At 52.6% G+C, this 21746-nt stretch overlaps 2 protein-coding genes across 2 annotated transcripts; both read right to left on the reverse strand.

Annotated features, from left to right (window-relative positions):
* Positions 1–243: 243 nt before the first annotated feature.
* LOC120689867 (SNF1-related protein kinase regulatory subunit beta-1-like) lies at positions 244–13246 on the reverse strand. Its single transcript, XM_039972309.1, has 4 exons — positions 12868–13246; positions 1387–1565; positions 1092–1254; positions 244–692 (listed from the first exon to the last, which is right to left on the reverse strand). Exons 1-4 carry the CDS (start codon positions 13111–13113, stop codon positions 378–380), a joined length of 903 nt encoding a protein of 300 aa, XP_039828243.1. The 5' UTR covers positions 13114–13246; the 3' UTR covers positions 244–377.
* A 3925-nt stretch (positions 13247–17171) lies between these two features.
* LOC120693491 lies at positions 17172–18449 on the reverse strand. Its single transcript, XM_039976934.1, has one exon. The coding sequence runs from the start codon at positions 17996–17998 to the stop codon at positions 17492–17494; it is 507 nt and encodes a 168-aa protein (XP_039832868.1). The 5' UTR covers positions 17999–18449; the 3' UTR covers positions 17172–17491.
* Between the last annotated feature and the right edge of the window lie 3297 nt (positions 18450–21746).

Genomic DNA, 21746 nt, shown 5'->3' on the forward strand with positions numbered 1-21746 from the left:
CACTCGCAGTCGCAGCCTCGCAGGCTGTGATACGCGTGGCTGGCGAAGGACGCAGGAAGAAGGCAGGTTTCAACCGGTTCAACGGGTCGAAACCGCAGACCATCTACTCTGTGCAAATATGTCCGGGTTTGAAACCGTTCCAATCCAACCCGCTCACGCACCCAGGATGACGGTCTCAACTGGGTTCGGTGTGGTCCGGTACCTGATTTTCTCGAACCGATGAACAGGACGAGTTCTGCAAGCTGTCAAAGGCACGGAAAAAATACTCCTCAGCCTCAACCGCTTTTACAAGCATGTACCCTCTGCGTTGTTCATCGCTGCTCTCGCAGTGAGTTGTCAAGCATTAACTTTCACTCTTCATGTGCGGGCTACTTTTGCTATCGTTCGATGGGCTTATACAGGACGACAGTTACATATTTAGACTCGAACCTGTGGGTTAGACCGAGCGCCACCAGCGGGTGGGCGCCCCAGCCCTTCTCGATGAAGAGGTGGTTGAGGACTATGTGCTGCGGCCGCGCGCAATTTTCTTCCGAGTTCTGTGAGTTAAGAACACCGAGATGGAGCTGGGACGGAAGAGCAGGAGGCTCCTTAGCAAAGTCCTTGTCCTCAGGTGCCTGGAAACTATAGCTGGAGTCTGGAGACGGGGGCGGCTCAAATTCTGTCACACTCTCGACACTTTCAGGAACAAAGTCCTGCATGCACCATAAGTGTGTTAAGGAACAATTTCAAAATAGAAGATGCCACAAGAAACTCGTATACTGCATTAATGGGCACATATGCAGATGTTCGAAGTTCTTGACTCAGTCAACCTTTTAAACTACTACAAATTAAGGTGATTATAAACAACAACCAAACATCAAAATTAGTACACTGAAGTTCCAAGTGGTACTCTTTAAGAAAACCATATAGGCTAACAGTTCAAGCACTAAAGGAATAGTGTCTTCAAGAATTTTTTTATGATGGAACATTTATTTGGAATACATAGGTTGAGTTAAAACTTGTTGACAGCAATGTCATGCTCCCAGTACCTATTTTTTCTGAAAGTGCTCAGGTCCTTGGTGTAAAAAAAGAGGAAAAGAAAGAATACTCACATTAACATCAAGAAGGTTAACCGCGTTGCCCATTGCATCAGTTTCACAGGGAAGATCAGGAAGACATCTCCTTTCTCCATCTACAACAAATCTGTATCGGTAAACTCCAGATGGGAGTACCAGCAGAAGAGAGTGGTCTTTCCCAGATTTTTGCATGGCCTTTCTGTAAAGTTTATATATGAACAATCTCAGGTCAAGTTTGCCACAGTCTAAAGTCACAATTCTGCTTAAATTGATTAATGCATACGAACAACAATCTCAGAAGTTACAGTCCTAGTTAAAGGGATTACTGTACCTTGATTTCCAGTTATCCCATGATCCTTCAACATATACATTCTTCCCTCCAAGGGTCCACACAATTAAAGCATGAATTTCCTTTGGAGGGGGACCATCATATTCTTCTTGTTCATTCATCAATATCTGGTTGAATAATGGGGTTACATCAGCAGCTCTTTGCAGTGGAGGCACAGGGGTCTGCAATACAGGAGTACCAGGCCTAATCAATATATTGACAATGCCCCTACTTTGCACACTTAGACTGGTTACACAATATATGTTAGACAAGTCTATAAAATGGACCTATTGGGGTGGGGACAAAGGAGGTAGGTACATACTAAAGATGGTGGCCAAGAAAGTTGTTGAACCAAATCCTAGGCTATAAAAAAACCCCCACATTTTACCATTATATTTTCTCACTGTATTGATGGGCCTTTTCCTCTATTAGTAACTTGAAAGGAGTATCATAAAAAAACAATTCGATTTTCATCCTGCAATATCCAAACTTCCAGCTTCTATCCTTTTATCATTGAGAAAGTGCAGGCCAAGAAAAATCAATACAGAATAATCAGTTCCCTCAAAATAGTTAAGACAACACAAAATCAATTAACTGTCATGTAGCCACATTTAAGACTCGACCAGGGGGAGGGACGCCCCCTTGTTTTTCATCTTAAGAAGCTTGTGCCGTTACTCGAACCTGGGCTGGCTTAGTGAACCGCTTCTCTGGCGTGTTCGGCTGACCAGTTGTGCCATGAGAGTGTTGGCCCTGTAGCCACATTTGTGTGGTGCATATTATGGTAAATGCATTTGAGATTTTTAGTTGCTTACAAGTTACAATACTTAAGTTATGCAAATTTGTTTGCTGTAGAAATACACCGCAATAATCGTGGTGAAATTGCACTTGTATATTAGACATTTTGTTTGCCACAATTGTGGCAATAGCCAGTCAGCCGCCACAAAAGATTAACCACACTTCCGATAAGCAACTTAACATACCCTATAGTCGACAGGTCACAAGTCTAAGAAAATGTAACTGGCCTCAAATAAGGTCACATAGGCACATAGCAAAGCACAGGGATGGAAGGTTAAACTTTACCAAACTTTATACTCACTGCTTACAGTCTAGCTTGCAGTCTATGTACTTATTTTTTCCCTCCTGTGTCAGCTCTGCGATTTTTGTGGTTCAGACTTCAGGCTGTACGCTAAAAAAGGAGTATGACCTACATGGACTTACTTGGAATGCATTATGAAAGGAAAAACAATTTTGGCCTATCCTGAAGCCTCCTATCAAATGCTGCTAGCTCTTTACCATTATCAATTGAAACAGTTTTGGGAGCAATTAGCAATAAATTACCATGTATATTCATATGTGTAGAGAGATGTAATTGGTATAATGGATGGATGTATTTCATTGAGGCCTCGGCCGGTATATATGAGAGTACAAGACTTGAGGAGTAAGGCTCCCCGGGATACATATGGCAGTTTACGATACGTATATCTACAACTACCAAATATACTCTAATACTCCCCCGCAGTCACAGCGGGAGCACCGCACACGGTGAGACTGGAGAAGAAGCCGAAAGCAGGAGCCAACGGACTAACATCCCCCCACAGTCATAACGTCGGTGTGGTGCGGATGCTGCGACTGGAGAGAAAACCGGCGAGTAACTCATGCGGATGGTAGCCCTTTGTGCTGATGTCGAGGTAGCCGAGCTGGAGGGCGAGGAGCTATGGTCGAAGATGCCGTGCATAGGATAGCCGTGGTCGACGTAGAGCTGCAGAACTGTCAAGGTTGCCGAAGACGAGGTAGCCGCACATGAAGCCGTGGGCGCACGAGGAGGCGCCATGGTGGTGGCATAATGGAGATAACGCCGGAGACGAAGATGGCGACGCGTCGAGACAGTCGTAGAGGGAGCGATGCCGAAGTCGATGCAGTCAGGCCATCGGGCGACACATGCCCAAGTTTGTCAGGCTCGGGAACGCATCGAGGACGATGGGCACGCACCGGTGCTGCCAATACCGGACGTGCAAGGGAGGATGCACAACCAGACGCCGTCGCCGAGGGGGACCAGCAGAGAAGGCCTCCATGGCGGTCGCAGGCGCAGAAGAAGGCGAGGTAGAAGGTGCCAACGCCTGCTGTTGCTGGAGTAGACGAAGTAGTCGGGGACGAGATGGCGACGCTAGCGATGTGGTTGTGCTAGACGAAACGAGGAGGGGAACCCAGAGTTTCAACACAAGGCCGAATGATCCGGATGACGCGGCGGCGGCGCTCGAAAGAGACGGCGAAGAACTTGTACAGCTTGACGAAGACCATGCGCGGGGCGCGCAGCGACGAGTCGACAATGAGGTCGGCGGCGGTGAAGAAGCAACGGCGGAGAAGACCACGTGTGGAACCGCTACTGCTCGAAGAGACGACACAGCGGCAGCCCTCCATGCTCGGGGAAGACGCACGCGTACGGAGAACACCCGTCCCAGATCCGTGCGTGTATGCTGATCGGCTGATCAGACCGAGGGTGCACACACGAGACGACGGACGACGATGCCGCGCAGATCGGAAACATGGCGGAGAAGTAGGGGACGATCGGCTTGGAGACCGTGTCGCGGAGGGGCCTGGCGGCGTTGCGGGTGGTGCACCGACGCGCACCGCACGCCAACTCGGGCGACACGGGTGTTGAAGAAGAACGGCCGGTGACGATGTCGAAGAAGAGGCATGCGGTCGACGGGCGGTGGGCGACGCAATCTCGATCAGTGACCGAGTAAAAAAATCAGAGAAATTACCAAAAGGAAATCAGCAGCAACATCTCGTGTAGCACAGAAAACCCCCGCACATCCTCTTCCCTATCTGCCCACCACGGTGAAACACACCACAGCGTGAGAAGGGGAGAAGGAAGGAACAGAGGAGCGGTGGATGGTGGAGGCGCCAGGGCGGGCAGGTGGATCCCGCCGGATCGGGCGGCTCCCCGCCTGGAGCGGCGGAGGATCTCTCCTGGAGGCGGCGGTGCCCGGCGGCGGGTCCGGCCAGGGCGGCAGCGCGACGCGGCTTGGGGCGGATCCCGCCCGCAGGCGGCAGCGGCCGGCGACGGATCCCGCCAGGGCGGCGGCGCGACGCGGCTTGGGGGCGGATCCCGCCCGCAGGAGGCAGCGGCCGGTGACGGATCCCGCCAGGGCGGCGGCGGCAGATCCTGCCGGGGCGAGCGGATCTCCGCTAGCGATGACGGCGACGGGGTGGAATCGTAGGGTCCTCCACGGAGTCCGCCGGCGACGAGGTGGATGAGCCGCGCACGGGCCCCTGCTGCCACCACGACAGCACGGGGTAGAGCGCGAGCATCACTTGGAGGCCGCGACTGCCACCACGGCAGCGCGGTGCGGAGTTGTAGTCGACGTCTCCATGGCGGATGATGAGGTACGCGACGATGTGCTGCTGCTGGAGACTCTAAAGGCGGCAGATTAACTCGATCCGCCGCGATGGAGGCGCTGCCCCCGGCGGAGGTCATGGGCAACCTCCCCGGGGGCGCGCTAGGAGGCCGTCGAGGGGGCGCTCTGGAGGTGCGCCGGGGAGGACGGCCAGCGGCACGCGGAGGGCAGGGTGCGAGAGGGGCAGCAGAAGATTAGCCTAGGATCTCAAACCCTAATCTCGTGATACCATGTAGAGAGATGTAATTGGTATAATGGATGGATGTATTACATTGAGGCCTCGGCCGGTATGAGAGTACAAGACTTGGGGAGCAAGGCTCCCCGGGATACATATGGCAGTTTACGATACGTATATCTACAACTACCAAATATACTCTAATAATATGGATGCGTTTTAGTTTTCCTGTGAAGCTCTATATGCATAATGCCAAAAGTTGCACCCACACCACACCACATCTAATTGATCTTTCCTGTTTCTTGTAACTATCTACGCAGTTTTGTGCCACCAAAAATAAAAAAGAGGATGCTTTCGAAATCTGTGTTAGCAGCTCAATTTTCACTCTCATTGAGCTGAGAGGATGACACTCAAGTTGGGGAAGTTTTCTAGGTTTTTCTTCATTCACACTCACAATGCCATGCCTTCCAACGGGAGGGGTGGCCACGCTTTTATACAAGGGCTGCAGGGCAGCCAAAACACACACCAATGACTAGTCTAAGATGCTGTCCTCTAGGTCCTAATTGTTGTCCTCTAGATGCTGTCCTCTAGATGCTAAAGCTAGTCTAAGATGCCAATGTGCTGCAGCTGCAGCAACCACCACGCAGCAAGGACCATGCAAGGTCTGAGATGCTGGTCAAAAGAGGAACTGAAACCTGTCCTAGGTGGAGACCCACAAAGACCGAGATGACATAGACTTATTCCTTCATTCTCCCCCTAAGTCTTGTCCGTCGTCTTGTGGGAGGGTTGAACCATTCCGGGCCTGGAGCAAAGCTCAAGGAACTTGATCCTCCCAAGGGGCTTGGTGAGCAGGTCCGCAAGCTGATCCTTGGTGTTGATGTAGCTCGCCTTGATGCTTCCTTCCTCCAAGCAGCCTCGGATGAAGTGATACCTCACCCGGATGTGCTTGCTCCGTTCGTGGAAAACGGGGTTCTTCGCCAAGGCCAGAGCGGACTTGCTGTCCACCCTGAGCTCCACTGATCCAGTGTCTCTGCCGAGTAGATCACCAAGCAGTCGAGCGAGCCAGAGCGCCTGAGTCGACGCGGTGGAGGCCGCTATGTACTCGGCCTCGCAGCTGGACAAGGCCACCACCTGCTGCTTGACCGACTGCCAGCTAACGAGGCACTTGCCGAGGAAGAAGAGGATCCCGCTCGTGCTCTTGCTGGTGTCGATGTCGCCGGCGTGGTCGCTGTCACTGTACCCGACGAAGTGTGCCGCTCCAGGGCACCTCGGGTAGTGGAGACCGTGGTCGAGAGTCCCCGCAACATAGCGGATGATCCTCTTCACGGCCTGCTGGTGCTCCGTCGTCGGTCGCTGCATGAACCGACTGACGTAGCCGACGGAGAACGCCAAGTCCGGCCGTGTGTGGGCGAGGTAGCGGAGGCTCCCCACAAGACGCCGGTACTGAGTAGCGTCTACCTCCTCCGCCGTGCTGTCACGGCTCAGCTTCAGCCTCTCCTCCATCGGAGTGAGAGCTGGGTTGCAGTCGGTGAGCCCAGCGAGCTCGACGACGCGCTTGGCGTAGGCGGTCTGTCGAAGTGTGATCCCGGAGTCGTCCTGGTGCACCTCGATCCCCAGGTAGAAGGAGAGAGGCCCCAGGTCGCTCATCTGGAAGGTGGCCTTCATCTCCTCCTTGAACGCCGCCACCTCCGCATCCTTGGTGCCGGTGATCACCAAGTCGTCGACGTAGACACCCACCAGCAGGGCATTGCCTCCTTTGCCCCGCCGGTAGATGGCCGCCTCGTGCGGGCTTTGCTCGAAGCCCATCCCCTTGAGCGTGGAGTCCAGCTTGGCGTTCCACGCCCTCGGGGCCTGCCGCAAGCCATAGAGGGCCTTGCGCAGACGTAGCACCTTACCCTCCTTGCCGGGGATCGCAAACCCCGGCGGCTGGTGCACGTAGACCTCCTCCTTCAAGTCGCCGTTGAGAAACGCCGACTTGACGTCCATGTGATGGACACGCCAGCCCTCCTGGGCAGCTAGCGCAAGGAGGAGTCGCACGGACTCCATCCGTGCCACGGGAGCGAAGGCATCGTCGAAGTCGACTCCCTCCTGCTGCACGAAACCTCGTGCCACCAGGCGAGCCTTGTGCTTGACGACGGTGCCGGCCTCATCCCTCTTCAGCTTGAACACCCACTTAAGGGTGATCGCGCGGTGACCGCGAGGGAGGTCAGCAAGCTCCCAAGTGCGGTTCTTCTCAACCGCATCCATCTCCGACTGCATCGCGGCACGCCATGCCGCGTCCCTCGGCCTCTGCAAAAGACCGAGGCTCGCCGTCGTCGCACGCGAGGTGCAACTGCGCCTCCAGGTCGTGAGGCACCAGTCCCGGCACCGGCTGATCACCAAGAAGGTCCTCCATCGTACGGTACCGCAGCGGCTCACCGTCGTGGTACGCGTCGATGCGCTCCTCGTCGTGAGAGAGCGGAGTAGCGAACTCCACCGGGCTGTGAGCAGGTGCTGGAGTAGGCGTGCCCGGAGGAGTGGCTGTCGGTGCTGGAGTGCGCGGCGTCGCCGGCTGTGGTGGTACAGCTGAGGAACTCGGCGCAGCCGGAGTCGTAGCTGAAGGGCGTGGTGCCGCCGGTGTGGCTGGCGCCGGAGTCGGTGGAGGCTCGGGGACCGGGGTAGGCACGCTCGGCGAAGAAGAGCTGCCTACTCCCCCAGCTCCCTCGAAGTGGACGTACTCGACGGTGAAGTCGTCGTACGTCGGAGTCGAGCCGTCGTCCACCGCCTTGTCCCACGCCCATCCTCGCCCTTCGTCGAACACAACGTCGCGCGCCGTGCGCACGCTGTGTCTCCGGGTCGAGAATGCGGTAGGCCTTCGAACCCGCCGCGTAGCCGATGAACACTCCCGGAGTGCTCCTGTCGTCGAGCTTGCCGATGTGGCCAAGCTCCTTGGTGAACGCGAGGCAGCCGAAGACCCGCAGGTGGGAGACCGCCGGCTTGCGCCCATGCAAAGCCTCATACGGCGTCATGCCGTCGAGTGCCTTGGTGGGCGAGCGGTTGAGGATGTAGACGGCCGTCACCACCGCCTCTCCCCAGAAGACAGTCGGCATCCCCCTCTGCTTGAGGAGGGCCCGGGCCATCCCCACAACCGTCTGGTTGCGCCGCTCGACGACGCCGTTCTGCTGCGGGCTGTACGGCGCGGAGTAGTGGCGCTGGATGCCCTCATCCGCGCAGTACGCCGCGAACTCGGCCGCCGTGAACTCGCCGCCGTTGTCGGTGCGCAGCACGCGCAACTTGCTGCCGCTCTCCGCCTCCGCAGCAGCCTGAGCACGCCTGATGGCGTCCGCAGCCTCTCCCTTGCTGCCGAGGATCATCACCCACATGAAGCGGGAGAGGTCGTCGACGAGCAGCAGGAAGTAGCGTCGTCCTCCCGGTGTGACCGGTGGCACCGGGCCACACAAGTCCCCGTGTACGAGCTCGAGCCGCTCCTTGGCTCGGAAGCTCGCCTGCTGGGGGAAGGAGTGCCGCCTCTGCTTCGTCAGCACGCAGACGTCGCAGAGCTGCTCCACGTGGTCGAGGCACGGGAGGCCTCGCACCATCTCCTTGGCGCCGAGCCGCTTCAGGGCCTCAAAGTGGAGGTGCCCAAAGCGCTCGTGCCACTGCCATGCCTCGTCGTCCTTGCGAGCTGCAAGACAAAGAGGCTGGGCCACCCCGACATGGAGGATGTAGAGGCGGTTCTTCCCTCGAACCACCCTGGCGAGAAGCTGGCGACGGTGGTCCCAGATGCGGAGGACTCCGCTGTCGATCACCACGCGGGAGCCGCTCTCATCGAGCTGCCCAAGGCTGATGATGGAGTTCCGCAGCGCCGGGATGTAGTAGACTCCGGTGAGCATCCGGTGCTCTTGGACTTGGCGGTGAAGATCACGGAGCCCACGCCCTTGATCTCCACGGCGGAGGAGTCCCCGAACCTGATGGAGCCACCTACGTCGACGTCCAGGTCGGAGAAGAACTCCCGCCGCCCGGTCATGTGGTGCGTGGCGCCGGAGTCGAGGTACCAGCCATCGACCCTGTCGTCGTCGGAGCCGTTGCCGAGGAGAACTCGGGCACGCGGCTCGTCGAGGTGGAGTAGAGCGGTGACAGGCGGTGCCGCCGGCTGCGGCTCCATGTCCCCGTGGAGTAGGAACAGAGCCGGCTCGTCATCCGGCTGGGCCTCCGCGACGTGGGCTTGGCCCCCACGCCTCCGCTGCGGGCAGTCCCTGGCCCAGTGGCCGGGCTTGCCACAGTTGTGGCAGGCGTCGTCTCGTGCCGCCTTGGGCCTGTCAGCGGCGCCGCCCTGAGCATTTCCGCGGGCGCCACCCTCGGCGCGCCCTCGTGCCCCGGCTTGGGCACCTCCGCGCCCCTTTCGCGGCTTGCCGCGCTTGCGGCCACCAGTCGAGGAAGAGGGCTCCCCCCTCCTCCTGTCACCGCGCCGAGCCTCCCACTGCTCCTGAGTGAGGTGGAGCTTCCCACCGATGGAGATGCCTCCCGAGGGAGGCTGTGGCTCGTCGCTATCGACGACCTTGAGGCGACCTATCGCCTCCTCGATCGTCATGGTGGAGAGGTCTAGCAGAGACTCGATCGAGCGAGCGGTCTGCCTGTACCTCTCGGGGACGCAGCGGAAGAGCTTCTCGACGGCTCTCTCCTCGTCGTAGGTGTCGTCGCCGAACTGCACCACCTTCTGCAGTAGAGTGTTGAGACGGAGTGCGAAGTCATCAACATCCTCACCTGGCTTGAAGGCCAGGTTCTCCCACTCCTTGCGAAGTGCCTGGAGAGTGGTCTTGCGGGCGCGGTCGCTGCCGATACGTGCCGCAGCGATGGAGTCCCAGGCCTCCTTGGCAATTCGCTTCTTGGAAAGCGTGAACTGCATCTCGGGCGGGGCTGCTGCGATGAGAGCATCCAGCGCCCGTCGATCCTCATCGTAGTCGACGTCGCCGTACCGAACTGCCTCCCACATATGCCGCACCTGGAGCTTCACCTCCATGACCGCGGCCCACTCGACGTAGTTGGTCTTGGTGAGGGTGGGCCACCCACCGCCGGGACCGACGTCCCTGACCACCGCCTGGAGGCCGTGGTAGCCGGAGGCGCCGCCGCGCGCACCCCAGCCAGGAGCGCCGCCGCCGCCCTGCGCGGCCGCCGCCAGGGGCGCCGCCTCCGCCCTGCGCGCGGCCTCCGCCGCCGGGTGCGCGGCCCCCTGGACCGTCGCCGGGCGCACCGCCAGGCGCGCCGCCGTCCAGGCAGCCGCCACGCGCGCGGGCCCCTGGATCGCCGCCGGGCGCGCCGCCGTCCAGGCCGCCGCCGGGCGCGCCGCCGTCCAGGCCGCCGCCGCCGGGGTGGGCTGCTGCCCACCGCGCGGTCCGCTCCCGCGCTCTCTCCCTCTCCAACTCCTCAAGGTCCTCGTCGGCGGTGGCGTCGCCGGCGATGGAGCCGCTGAGGCTGCCGCGCAAGGTCTCAACCTCGACCTCCGCCGCACGCGCTGCATCCTCCGCCTCCTCTGCTTCCACCTCCGCCCTGGCCGCTGCCAGCTCCGCTGCAGCCAGCCTGGCCGCCCTCGCCGCTGCTGCAGCGGCTTGAGCCGTCGCTCGCCTGCGCTCCTCTGCCGCGGCGAGCTCGGCGTCTCGCTGGCGCCGTGCGCTCGAGGCGACCGAGCGCTGAGACGGTGCGACGGACATGGCGCGCCTCCAAGGGGCTGTTGCGTGGAGAGGGGGAAGGGAACGGGGAAGAAGAGGCAGCCGGAGCTGCTGCTGCTGTTGCAGCGGCTGCTGCTGCTGCTGTAGTGGCTGGTGCAGCAGCTGCTGCTGCGCTAGCTGCTGGTGGTGGTGGCTGGGCTGCTACCGCGGCTTGGGAAGGGGAGGAGCAAGAGATATCCAACCTACAGGAAAGTACGGCTCGGATACCAGATGTTAGCAGCTCAATTTTCACTCTCATTGAGCTGAGAGGATGACACTCAAGTTGGGGAAGTTTTCTGGGTTTTTCTTCATTCACACTCACAATGCCATGCCTTCCAATGGGAGGGGTGGCCACGCTTTTATACAAGGGCTGCAGGGCAGCCAAAACACACACCAAGGACTAGTCTAAGATGCTGTCCTCTAGGTCCTAATTGTTGTCCTCTAGATGCTGTCCTCTAGATGCTAAAGCTAGTCTAAGATGCCAATGTGCTGCAGCTGCAGCAACCACCACGCAGCAAGGACCATGCAAGGTCTGAGATGCTGGTCAAAAGAGGAACTGAAACATGTCCTAGGTGGAGACCCACAAAGACCGAGATGACATAGACTTATTCCTTCAATCTGCAGTTGCAAATACATTATGAAAAGGAGAAACACCATACTGTGCAGTTTTGAAGCCCTATGCTTGATGCCATTTTCGTTTCTTCATAGAAGTTTGAATCATATTTTAACAATTACCGTGAGCATTCCAGGATAAGATTGCTAGGTATCTTTGAGGCCCTAACTAGTTAAACCTCACATGGTTTATTTTCCGTATATCTAACCATACACCACCAGTGCTTCATGTGGTTCACACTTCAGACAACACCATTCAAAAAAAAAATCAAGACACTATGGAAAAAGGAAACGACACATTGCATGATTCCTACTTATGAAGCATGCCAACGAATGCTCATAAGGCAGTGGGCAGAATATCGTAAATGAGCAACAAATGCAGAGAGAAGTAATTGACATTATCTTGCCTCTGTGTTTTCAGGCTAACTTATTCAACTAAAACAGAAACTGTTAAAAGTATGAGCAGAATTTGATGTGACACTGCATTATGGTAGATATCAGCATACCAGTAGACACGTAAACATTAAAATACAAGCAAATTCCCAGGAAATGCAACATAGATATTGCTTCGGAAAGGGCATGGATCTCATAATCCTCTTAGGAAACAACAAATGCATGATCTATAACAGTAACAGAGAAGCACAATGACTCTAACTTTACCAGGCTAGGTCCTATTTGAACAGATCGTTATTGAGTTTTCAGTTTGGAGTTATGAACTTGAATTCAACAATTCAAGACATTATCATGAAATTATCAAAATAAATCTGGAAATTACCAGACTAGAACAAAAATTCTATTGACTGTACTCATCTGAAACATGTATACTTAAATCCTTGCTCATAAGACAAGGCAGGTATATATCAACGTCAATATGCACCAAGAGGGCCGACTTAATGTTCCTAAGCAATAATTAATTGCTGATGGACATACATGATGAATAAAAGGCTCACAGAATATACTAGTTGTACAGAGCTCCATGGAACACCAATCTGAACACTAACTTCTCGCAACACCATTAAACCATCTAATAGATACTTAGACAATCTAGTGCAAACTCTAGAAATAATCACTCTGTTACTACAGTCTACAACGAATCAACAACTTGCGTCCACTGGAAGCTCCCTGTTCAGCAACAGACTGCTCACAGTCTAAGTATCATCAAGGAAAAGCTCTAACAAACTACACTGCTAACGAACAACCAATCAAAGTTGGCCTGGCCTTCATGGTAGGTGCTGGAAAAAAAAATGTTTAGGTGCATTGCGAGGGGAAACTACTAGTTAAACTACGAGGTGGGAAACTACATACCCAAATCATGCTAATAACTTGACGAAAATTCACGCGCAGAACAACTACATAGGTTCAGAAATCAGAAAGTTCATCCACATAATGGTTGGTAACTTGGTATTTATCAGAAGCCAATTTGAGTGACATCCAGCCATGCCAGCCACCACCAGATCGTGCCCGCTCCTCGCATTGGACCCTATCGGAACGAACCAATCAGGGGGCACCTCCACAACGCCCCACACCCGAGCGAAACAAGCATCGGAAAGCAAACTATGAATCGAACTAACAAGCAAGCAAACCGAGACAGCAGTGCGGGATCTCGTGATCTGACCTGGGGCACGAACATCCGCGGAGAGAGCGAGCGGCCGGGGCTCCCGGGCGGCGAACCGGCGCCGCCTCCGCCACCGACGACGCTCACCGAGCACGCGCGCCGCACGTGGTTTGCTCCCCCGCTGCCGTACGGCGGGAAGCCGCGCTCCGACGAGCGGACCGACGAGTCCCCGCCGCCGTCCTCCACGTCGGCGCCGTCGCCGTCCACGGCCGCGACGTCCTCCTCGCGGCCGCTGGCGTTGCCCATGCCTCCTCCTCCCACCCCCCGCGGCGGCGAAGAGACGGCGAAATTACGGAGATGCCACCGGGGCGGGGGCCTGGTGCCGCTGGGAAGGGGGGGAGGAAGAAGAAGAGAGGGCCTGGGGCTGCGGGGCTCTTCTTAATACGGCCTTCACTTTGCTGGTAATTAAGCGCGTGCCACTGCCCTTGCCCGGGAAGAGTGGCGCGACACGTGCACCCGGTGCTCGTGGGCTAGCAACCACTGCCTCGTGGGTCCCATGCTATCCTGTTGCTCCGCGGTGCAGGAGGATCTCTGGCGCGCGGGGTTGTTGATATCTGCAGGTGACGTGGACTGGGGCCGGGTCACGGCTCGCACGTTGGGGGTAGGGGAATCTGGGTCGGGTGCTGGGTCTTGGGGCCCGAAACCCGGCATCAGTGGTGGCAATCTCGTCCGTCTCATCTACAGTCTCTTCGGGTGGCTTTAGTTTAGCTGTCAACCTTTTTTTTTTGCGAGGAGTTTGGCTGTCAACCTGACGTGTTATGTTGACAATCCTAGTGTTCGAGAAGGAATCAAGTTGGATTGTAGTGCTTACGTACTTTAATAATTAATTTTGGACCCTCCAAAAAGAAATTCTACCTTCTGTTAGTAGCGGATCTAGAAATAATTTAAAAAAGGTTAATTTCTTCTTTCTTTCCTTCTCTTTCTTCTTTCTCCCCTTCTTCCTCATTATTTCTTCTCAAAAAATGGAGGAGGTGCTCAAGGGGGGCTCCATTGTTTTTTCGGGTCTAGGGGCTCTAGCCCCCTAAACCCGGTGCCTGATCCGCCCTTGCCTTCTGTCATTTCTATGTCTAAAACATCATCTTGGAGTGCTTTCTCGTTTTCGTAACACTCAGTGCCCGCGTACCTTCAATTATTAGTATGAAGTTAGTGAATATATGCACTTCTTAACTCCATTACAAAAAGAAGAGTCTCTAGCAAAGATAGTTAAGTGACCGAGTTGAGAAAATTCAGAGATAAAGAGGCTATAAAACAAAAAACTAGAACCGAAGTCATCAGCACGCCTTAAATCATTTGCGATGGCTTATACACCTTTTCGTTTGCTAATGGCCAGGAAAATCACCAGCGCTATCGTTGCTACGTACTAGAGTAATTAACCATCACGGCACCATTTTGAATCCGCTACACCATTTCTTTTCTGGCAAATGCAGCAAAGGTTGTTTCTGTATTTATACCTAGTTGGCTAGTTACTTGTAATTCTGTTCTATGCCCCGTAGATGCCATTATTCGATCGAGCTCAACCATTGTACAGGGCCCACAGCTAGAAAATAGCTTATTAGTATCGGTCATGGGGATGGCTTTGTACCGGTTGAAACAACCGGTACTGGCCGGCCGGTACTAAATGGATGGTCATTTACTACCGGTCGCACCAACCAGTACTAAAGACAGACAATAAAGACGAAAAAATGCATGCAATTTTGAGGAATCAAACCCACAACTTCAGTCTTCACGCGGAGCTTCCTTTACCATCCCACCTACACAGCACATGTGAGTGTATTGAAGATGTCATCCTTTTGAAGTAACTGAAACAGACCATTTAGTACCGGGCCATAACACCAACTGGTACTAAATGCCACCATTTAGTACCGGGTGGTGTTATTACCCGGTACTAAATGGTTGGGAGGGCCCGGGAGCTATTTAGTATTGGGTTGTAACACCAACCGGTACTAAATGATGGCATTTAGTACCGAGTAGTGTTACAAACCGGTATTAAATGGTTTCAGGAGCTACTGTGCTATTTGACCGGTACTAAATGAACATTAGTGGCCGCTGTGGCTTAACATATAAACGCCACTACGTATGACGTGCAATCCATATCTTGCCCACCTAGTTTTCCCCAAGTCTTCGAATTATTAGCACCAATCGCAGATTCGCAGCCACGTGCTCGTGGGCCCACGTATAGTTATAAAATGGCTGCCGAATTTCATCGGATTAGCTATATGTTTGGTACTTTTCCGTAGCATTTCGGAGTCTTTGAACGTTTTAAGAAAAAATCAACTAACGATGGTTACTTCTCCGTTAAGCGCCACCAGCCAAGTGTTTCAGAATCCAGGGACAGCCAGAAAAAAGATTAAACAAGCAGTTAAGTCACCATCACAGCTTAAACCGGGAAGAATAAGTATAGTGGATGAGAGCCATCCCTCTGATTGTATACTAAGAAAGAGAAACGTTGCAATCAAAGTTGGAGCGTGCATGAAGTATGCAATTATATAATTATGCGCCCCTTTTTGTTTGCTAATGAAGCAGGAATAGATCATCCCACCAAGCAAAGCACAAGATCTGACCATGCATGCATGGTGGTGCACCCAATGTCCCAAAGACCCAAATCACCATAGTTAGATCAGCTTCTGCACCTAATATTTTTTTTGAGGGATCTGCACCTAATAATTGGTGGTAGTACAAGCCGGGCCTGGTTCTATCGGGAGCAAGTCCAACTAAACATGGGCCCCGTTCTCTGCACCCTGAGCTGACTTCAATTGGGCCTATTTTGTCAGCACGGGCCGAACCAGTAATAAGAACAAAACAAATAAATCCATCGCGTTCCTCTGATTTTTTGTTAGCACGGGCATATTTCCTTGAGCCTCAGAGGATCTCCAAGAGTGCCTAAAAATTGAAGTCCTAAAAAACTAGTCTTCAGACCTTGCCAAAAATTATTGGGAGGAAAAAAGACCCTCTCTTCCAACAGTTCTCAAAATTTACTTCCAAAATAATTTAATTCCAAAATAATTTAATTGCTGCCACATCATCCACTTATCTCTCACCCCATCGTTCCTAGCAAGCCTCCAATGCCCCTCTCCTCCGTCCTCCCTTTTGTCTCTACCGAAGCACCCACTCGTCAGTTGCACCCATCATTCCTCTTTTCCCAATCCGAGCTCCACAGCCATCAAGGCCAAGCATGTCTGCTCTTCCTGTAGCAACTCGCAGCCCCAACATTCACTAGTCATTCCTCCACCTGCAAGCTATGGCGGTCTGAGCAGAGCTGCACGGCATCACCTATGGAGGTTATCCGTTGCGTGTTGCGGGAGGACAGATGAGGAGGAAAACTGGCGTCCAGGGAGAAGAAATCGTGCAGGATCTGCTCAACTTCAGCGATTGGGAGTGCAACCGAGTGGGGCAAAAAAGGCTTGGATTTCCGTCAGGATTGGGCGTGCGGGAATATTGGGCATCAGTTTAGGGAAATGTTGGAGCTGATATTTTCGAATTTATTTCTAAAACTGCTTTTTGGGAGTGTATATTAAGCATTTTTGGAGATGCTCTTAGCAACAACAATATCGATCGAGAAGGGAGACATGACGTGTACCTTTTTCTTTTTGAAAAAAAAACTTATTCGTTGGACCAATATCGGCTAATCTTAGCCGTTGTTCTACGTACTCCATCTGTTCCAAATTATAGGTCGTTTGACTTTTTTAACATCAAATTTGACCACTCGTCTTATTCAAAAAATTTGTACAAATATAGTTAAATTTAAGTCACTCTTGAAGAACTTGAATTGATAAAACAATCTACAACAAAAGAAGTGATGTTTTGCATAAATTTTTGAATAAGACGAGTGGTCAAATTTGAGATTGAAAAAGTCAAACGACCTATAATTTGGAACGGAGGGAGTATCTCGTAGCGAGAATGAAGCGTCAGGGTAGAGGGAAGTGGATGCCGGATGCCTTCGTCTTCGCCCCCTCCGCGTCACATGCACGCCAGTACAGTACACCACCGCCATGGCTGTCTCTGTCTGATCGAACTCTTCCCGTTTCACCACGGTCGTCGTCGGTGAGGACTCCATTTTCTAGCTAGATTACTGTATGTATTTTAGTAGTATTTACAGTATTTTGCTACTACAAGATAAATTGCTTCGCTGTCACTGCTAATTGCTGTACTAACTAAGCTATAGCTACCCGGCTACCCCTTAACACAGATGCACTAGATCATGATTTTAATGGTCTGAAAAAAATAAGAAATATATAGAATGCTGATGCATGCCATGGGCTCATGCATGGTATACTATGTTACTTGGCAGTACGCAATTAAATCCATTGATCCCCGGAGGCCGGAGGACAGATTATATTGGAGAGCAAAGAAATTAAAGATTCAATTTGAAAAGGCAAATTAAAATACGTATAGATACATCTAGCTGCTATTGACATAGTGCTCATATATACCCAGTACAAGATGATCGATCGATCAATCGATGCAACCCAAGAACAGGAAGCATGATGCACGCACGCTGAAGCCTGCTTATGGAAATTAAATACACGCAATATACATACGGGCGCGTGCTGGATGGACATCATGTGTTCATAGGCATGGCATGTGAAATCAATCGCAAAGGGGGAAATCCCCGTTCCGTTCGTTCCTACCAGTAGTCCTGGCCGTAAAGCAAGCTCCCGGCAGTGTAGTCGTACATGCCCTGGAACGGCGGCGGCGCGGCCATCGCGGCGCCGTACTCGGCCGCCCGTCCCGCGCCGACGCTCGCCCCCGTGGCCATCGTCGGCGACAGAGCGCGTGCGGCGCCGCCTGCCGCGCCGGCCCCCGTCGGGGAGACGCGCCCGAACGATGCGTACGAGGATGAGGACGAGGACGAGGACGACGACGGCGCGTAGTAGGCGCCGGCGAGGTCGTGGTCGGCGACGTTGGAGTCGCGGCCGGTGAGCTCCTGCACGACGGCGCGGAACTCCTCGGCGCTGGCGGTGAGCTTCATGGGGCTGGAGATGTACACCACCTTGATCCCCTTATTACTCCCCCCTCCGCCGCTGCCGGCGTGCCTCCTGGCGCCCCTCTTGCCGCCGTGGTGGTGGTGCGCCGGCGGCTTGGAGATGCCGCTGTGGTGGTGCCCGTGGTGCACGCCCAGCTTGCCGTCCATGATCTCTCCGAGCAGCTGTCCGTTGAACGTACGTGGGCCCACGACGCGCGTTCGCTCGCAGAGCTCCAACTGAGATAGATCGATCGCTTAATCAAATTAAGCTGCGGGTTGTTCAAATCAAATTAAGCGGCTGGCTGGCTCTGGAAGTCTGGACTCTGGAGTGAGATGAGGTGGGTGAGGCTTGCCCGCGCTTTATATAGGCTGCGCACCCGGGTGGCGCCGCAAAGATCGTTTAGGGGAGGTGATAGCTTTTGTTCCTGACGAGATCAGTGCTCCCCCGGGGGTGGATCGGATTGGTCCGCGCAGCAGGTTCCCGGAATCTGCAGCGGTTTTATTTTCGAATTGGGCACATGGGTGTTTGATCTGATCGTTTTTTGTTTTCTGTGCGGTGGCGGTACGGTCATCGGCGCGACGGTTTCTTGCTTCGTGCTCTCACTTAGCTTGGATCGTGAGGGTTGGTGAGATCGACGACGACCTGGATGGGAGAGAGGGGAGAAGGTTCCTGGAAGAAAGGGGCTGGCGCAGGAGATGTTGACATGCGTGGATGATTTTTTTTTTTAACTTCTTGGCGCGGTGGGAGGGGCTGGGGGATTATTGGGGGAACGAAGGAAAGCTCGGTAAGCCAGCCATCATGTCGCGTACGAGCCCAACAAGAGTCGCCGGTCTTGCGGTCCACGCACGACTCCCCGATAGATCCACGTCGCGCGGGCGGGAGATGTGTTTCCGTTGGAGAGGAGGGCGACGTCGACCTCTCCCGCCCGAAGCTAGCTAGCGATCGGCGACGTATACGTGTCGCTGCGTGTCTGTGCGCGCATCAGCGCATGTTCACATAGTGGAAAACAATAATTGGGCCGGTTGATTGAAATTTGAACGCGCGCGCGCACGTGCGGTGCGATTTTTCCGCGATCTATCGCAAGCGATCTGGAATTAATCCAATTGCAGCCGTGCATCGGCGGCGCATGCATGGACGCGCGGATGGATTTCTCGCTGTGCCAAGCGTACGTACTGCGACGAGGTGAGATGCGACTACTATGAGAGCGCGGCGCCTGGTAGCATTGGCTGACTTGGCGGCTGCTGTCATGTGAGACCGTATACTGTTCGAGGTGCATGCACACTAAGCATAAACTACATGCGCTAGCTAGCTCTCTTACCAGCATCACTTTATGTTCACACACTAGTTCATCATGGCTTTGATCTAGTCATCTATAGTTAGGGGGTGGTAACGGATCATAACTCTAATACTCTCTTCACAATTCAACTTGATCCTTAATATTTTTAGTTCAAAATTATATAAGATTAGAGCCCAACCCTCTCAAAATTGTATAAGATTAGAGCCCAACCCTTTTAGAACCCGACTCTTATATTATCTAGTTTAAAAATTAAGACCTTTACCACCCCTATCTACAGTACACTGTTTGTTTGTTGAAGATGCATGTATATATTCAACACCCCAATTCTCAACCGTGGTGTGGTTTACCATTCTTTAGGCAGTATATATGTTCATGCACATGTGGCAGTTTTACTACCATGTACTTTGGTCATCGATCGGATGATTTATGACATGTAGTACTCGATAAATCTATGCTTGCACGTCTGTTTCACTACTTGGAGTATAGTACGATCGACTTATTCAGTCCTAGCCCCGCCCCCCTCCCCATATATGCTAGCTAGGTCAAACACCATGTGCTACGTACTTTATAACGTGCACTAACAAACATGGTACAACTGAAGGCTAAGCTAATAATGTCTTCCTTCACGTAGGCACGTCGATCACCTCCCAGCTACATTTATGCCCTGATCAGATTCAACGCATCAGTATAAATAATAAGGCAAAGAATTAAGAACTCGTATGAGTATACAAAAGACAACGACTAACAAAAGGAGTTCGATTTGGAATCGAAAATGTCAGCCGGCCGGTCGATCGAGCAGATGCACCGGATGACGACATGCCCCGAAACTCCGATAGAAGGTCCACAACTGCAGATGCCTGACCAATCATCAAGATTTAATAGAGGCGCCACCTCAGGACGTTGGAAGATCGATACGAAGTTTCAAATAAACACAAGATAGGCACATATATGGCATTGCAACGTGAACGAAGAAAACTATGAATAGGATAAAAAAAATAGAGCTGCATTTAACTGAAGTCAATCACATAACAATTATATTGGACAAAGATTCCAAGGTATTTCCCAGAAAATGAACAAAAGAGATTCCACCTCTGTCCCAAATTACTATTCGTTTTGACTTTTCTATAGATACATATACTTTTCTTCACATTTAGATATATACTATGTTCCGTTTTTTTTTAAAAAGATATATACTATGTCTAAATATAAAGCAATATATGTAAAAAGGTCAAAATGAATTGTAATTGGGGACCAAGGTACAAAATAGCCCGCTAATAGCTCGCTATTGTCCGCTATTAGTTTTTCAGAGATCTCCCGCTACGCTATACAATATGTGTCCGCTATGTCCGCTATAGGGGTTTTTTTTATAGGATTTAGTGATAATAAATGTCCGCTACTTCCGCTAAAGATGTAGCCAAAAGAAATAAAGAATCAATATAACTAGGGTGGACCATAGACAAAGCATCACGAGCACAGTTAGGCAGTTAAGAGACGTGTTGAGTCTATTTTAGAATGTTAGACCAATGATGCTTCTAATTTTATATGTATTATGGACGTATGGCCATGAAAAATTTGCTGAAATTGGTTGCATTACTGATGTTATTGGCCACATTATGCATTTTTTTTTTTGCAAACCGCTAAATGGATAGCTCCGCTATAGCTTTCGCTATAGCTCTCTTAGTTTTTTGGAAGGGCTTCCGCTAAACATCTTAGCCCGCGATTTTATACCTTGTTTGGGACAGACGGAGTATATAGAGCAAGCATAATAATTTATTATGGTTAGCTGTGTGCAGTGGTGAAGCCAAGTTGGGCTCTCTGAGTGCACATGCACCAGGGAAAAACACAAAGATTCGGTGATTAGCTTCTAAATTTTACCACGAACAAGATTTTTTTTACTTGTGTATATTGAGGTGTGCACTCGGGTCTTCTGTGCTCTAGCTTCGCCCCTCGCTGTGTGCACAAGCTGATATAGATATACCAGTCCACCCTAATTAATAAGATTTATAACCGTGTGCAGAAGTCCACCAAATAGCTAGATACTGCTTAGGGTAAGAGAATTGACAAATAAATTTCTGGTCCAAGATTGCGTCTCCATTGCCACGTACTTTGTATCGCCTGATAGTTTTTTTTTTCTTTTGCGAAAAACTGTATCACTTGTTAGTTAAAGCAGGTACTTGCGAGGTGGTTTCTGGTCTGCTGTCCCACCAGCTGCTGCATGCACGCACGCGAGGTCAAAAATTGCCCGCTCAAGACGACCGTCTCCCTGCTTAATTTGAATGTTGTGCGACGACAGCATGCCAATTCGAACTTTCATGATTCTGCAGGGAACACGAAGACGGAAGCTCCAACACAGAGCTCTCCTCGATACAAAATACGTACGCGCGTACCACGTCGAGGCAATAAAAAGTCCCGTGTCAGCGACACGTTTGGACGGACGCGTAACACAGATCGCTTGCGTACATGCAGGCACATCGAGCGAGGGTAACTGACACCGTTGCGCAACCGATGACGTCACTGCCTTTCATCATTCAAAATCAACGGCACGCAGCATGATGGAGCACGCAGACACGTTCGTAACAGGCAGGAAGCCACGGTTGGAACGGGACGGGACCGGGGTA

The sequence above is a fragment of the Panicum virgatum genome, chromosome 9N (genome assembly GCF_016808335.1).
Source record: "Panicum virgatum strain AP13 chromosome 9N, P.virgatum_v5, whole genome shotgun sequence".
Classification (NCBI taxonomy): Eukaryota; Viridiplantae; Streptophyta; class Magnoliopsida; order Poales; family Poaceae; genus Panicum; species Panicum virgatum.

What these genes read in the sequence shown, in the direction of transcription:
- LOC120693491 (XM_039976934.1), bottom strand. Translation starts at nt 17,998, where the DNA reads ATGGACGGCAAGCTGGGCGTGCACCACGGGCACCACCACAGCGGCATC.
- LOC120689867 (XM_039972309.1), bottom strand. Translation starts at nt 13,113, where the DNA reads ATGGGCAACGCCAGCGGCCGCGAGGAGGACGTCGCGGCCGTGGACGGC. An exon ending in CGCGGATGTTCGTGCCCCAG is followed by an intron (nt 1,566 to 12,867) that starts GTCAGATCACGA and finishes CCTGTATTGCAG; the next exon opens with ACCCCTGTGCCTCCACTGCA. An exon ending in TTAACCTTCTTGATGTTAAT is followed by an intron (nt 693 to 1,091) that starts GTGAGTATTCTT and finishes TGGTGCATGCAG; the next exon opens with GACTTTGTTCCTGAAAGTGT.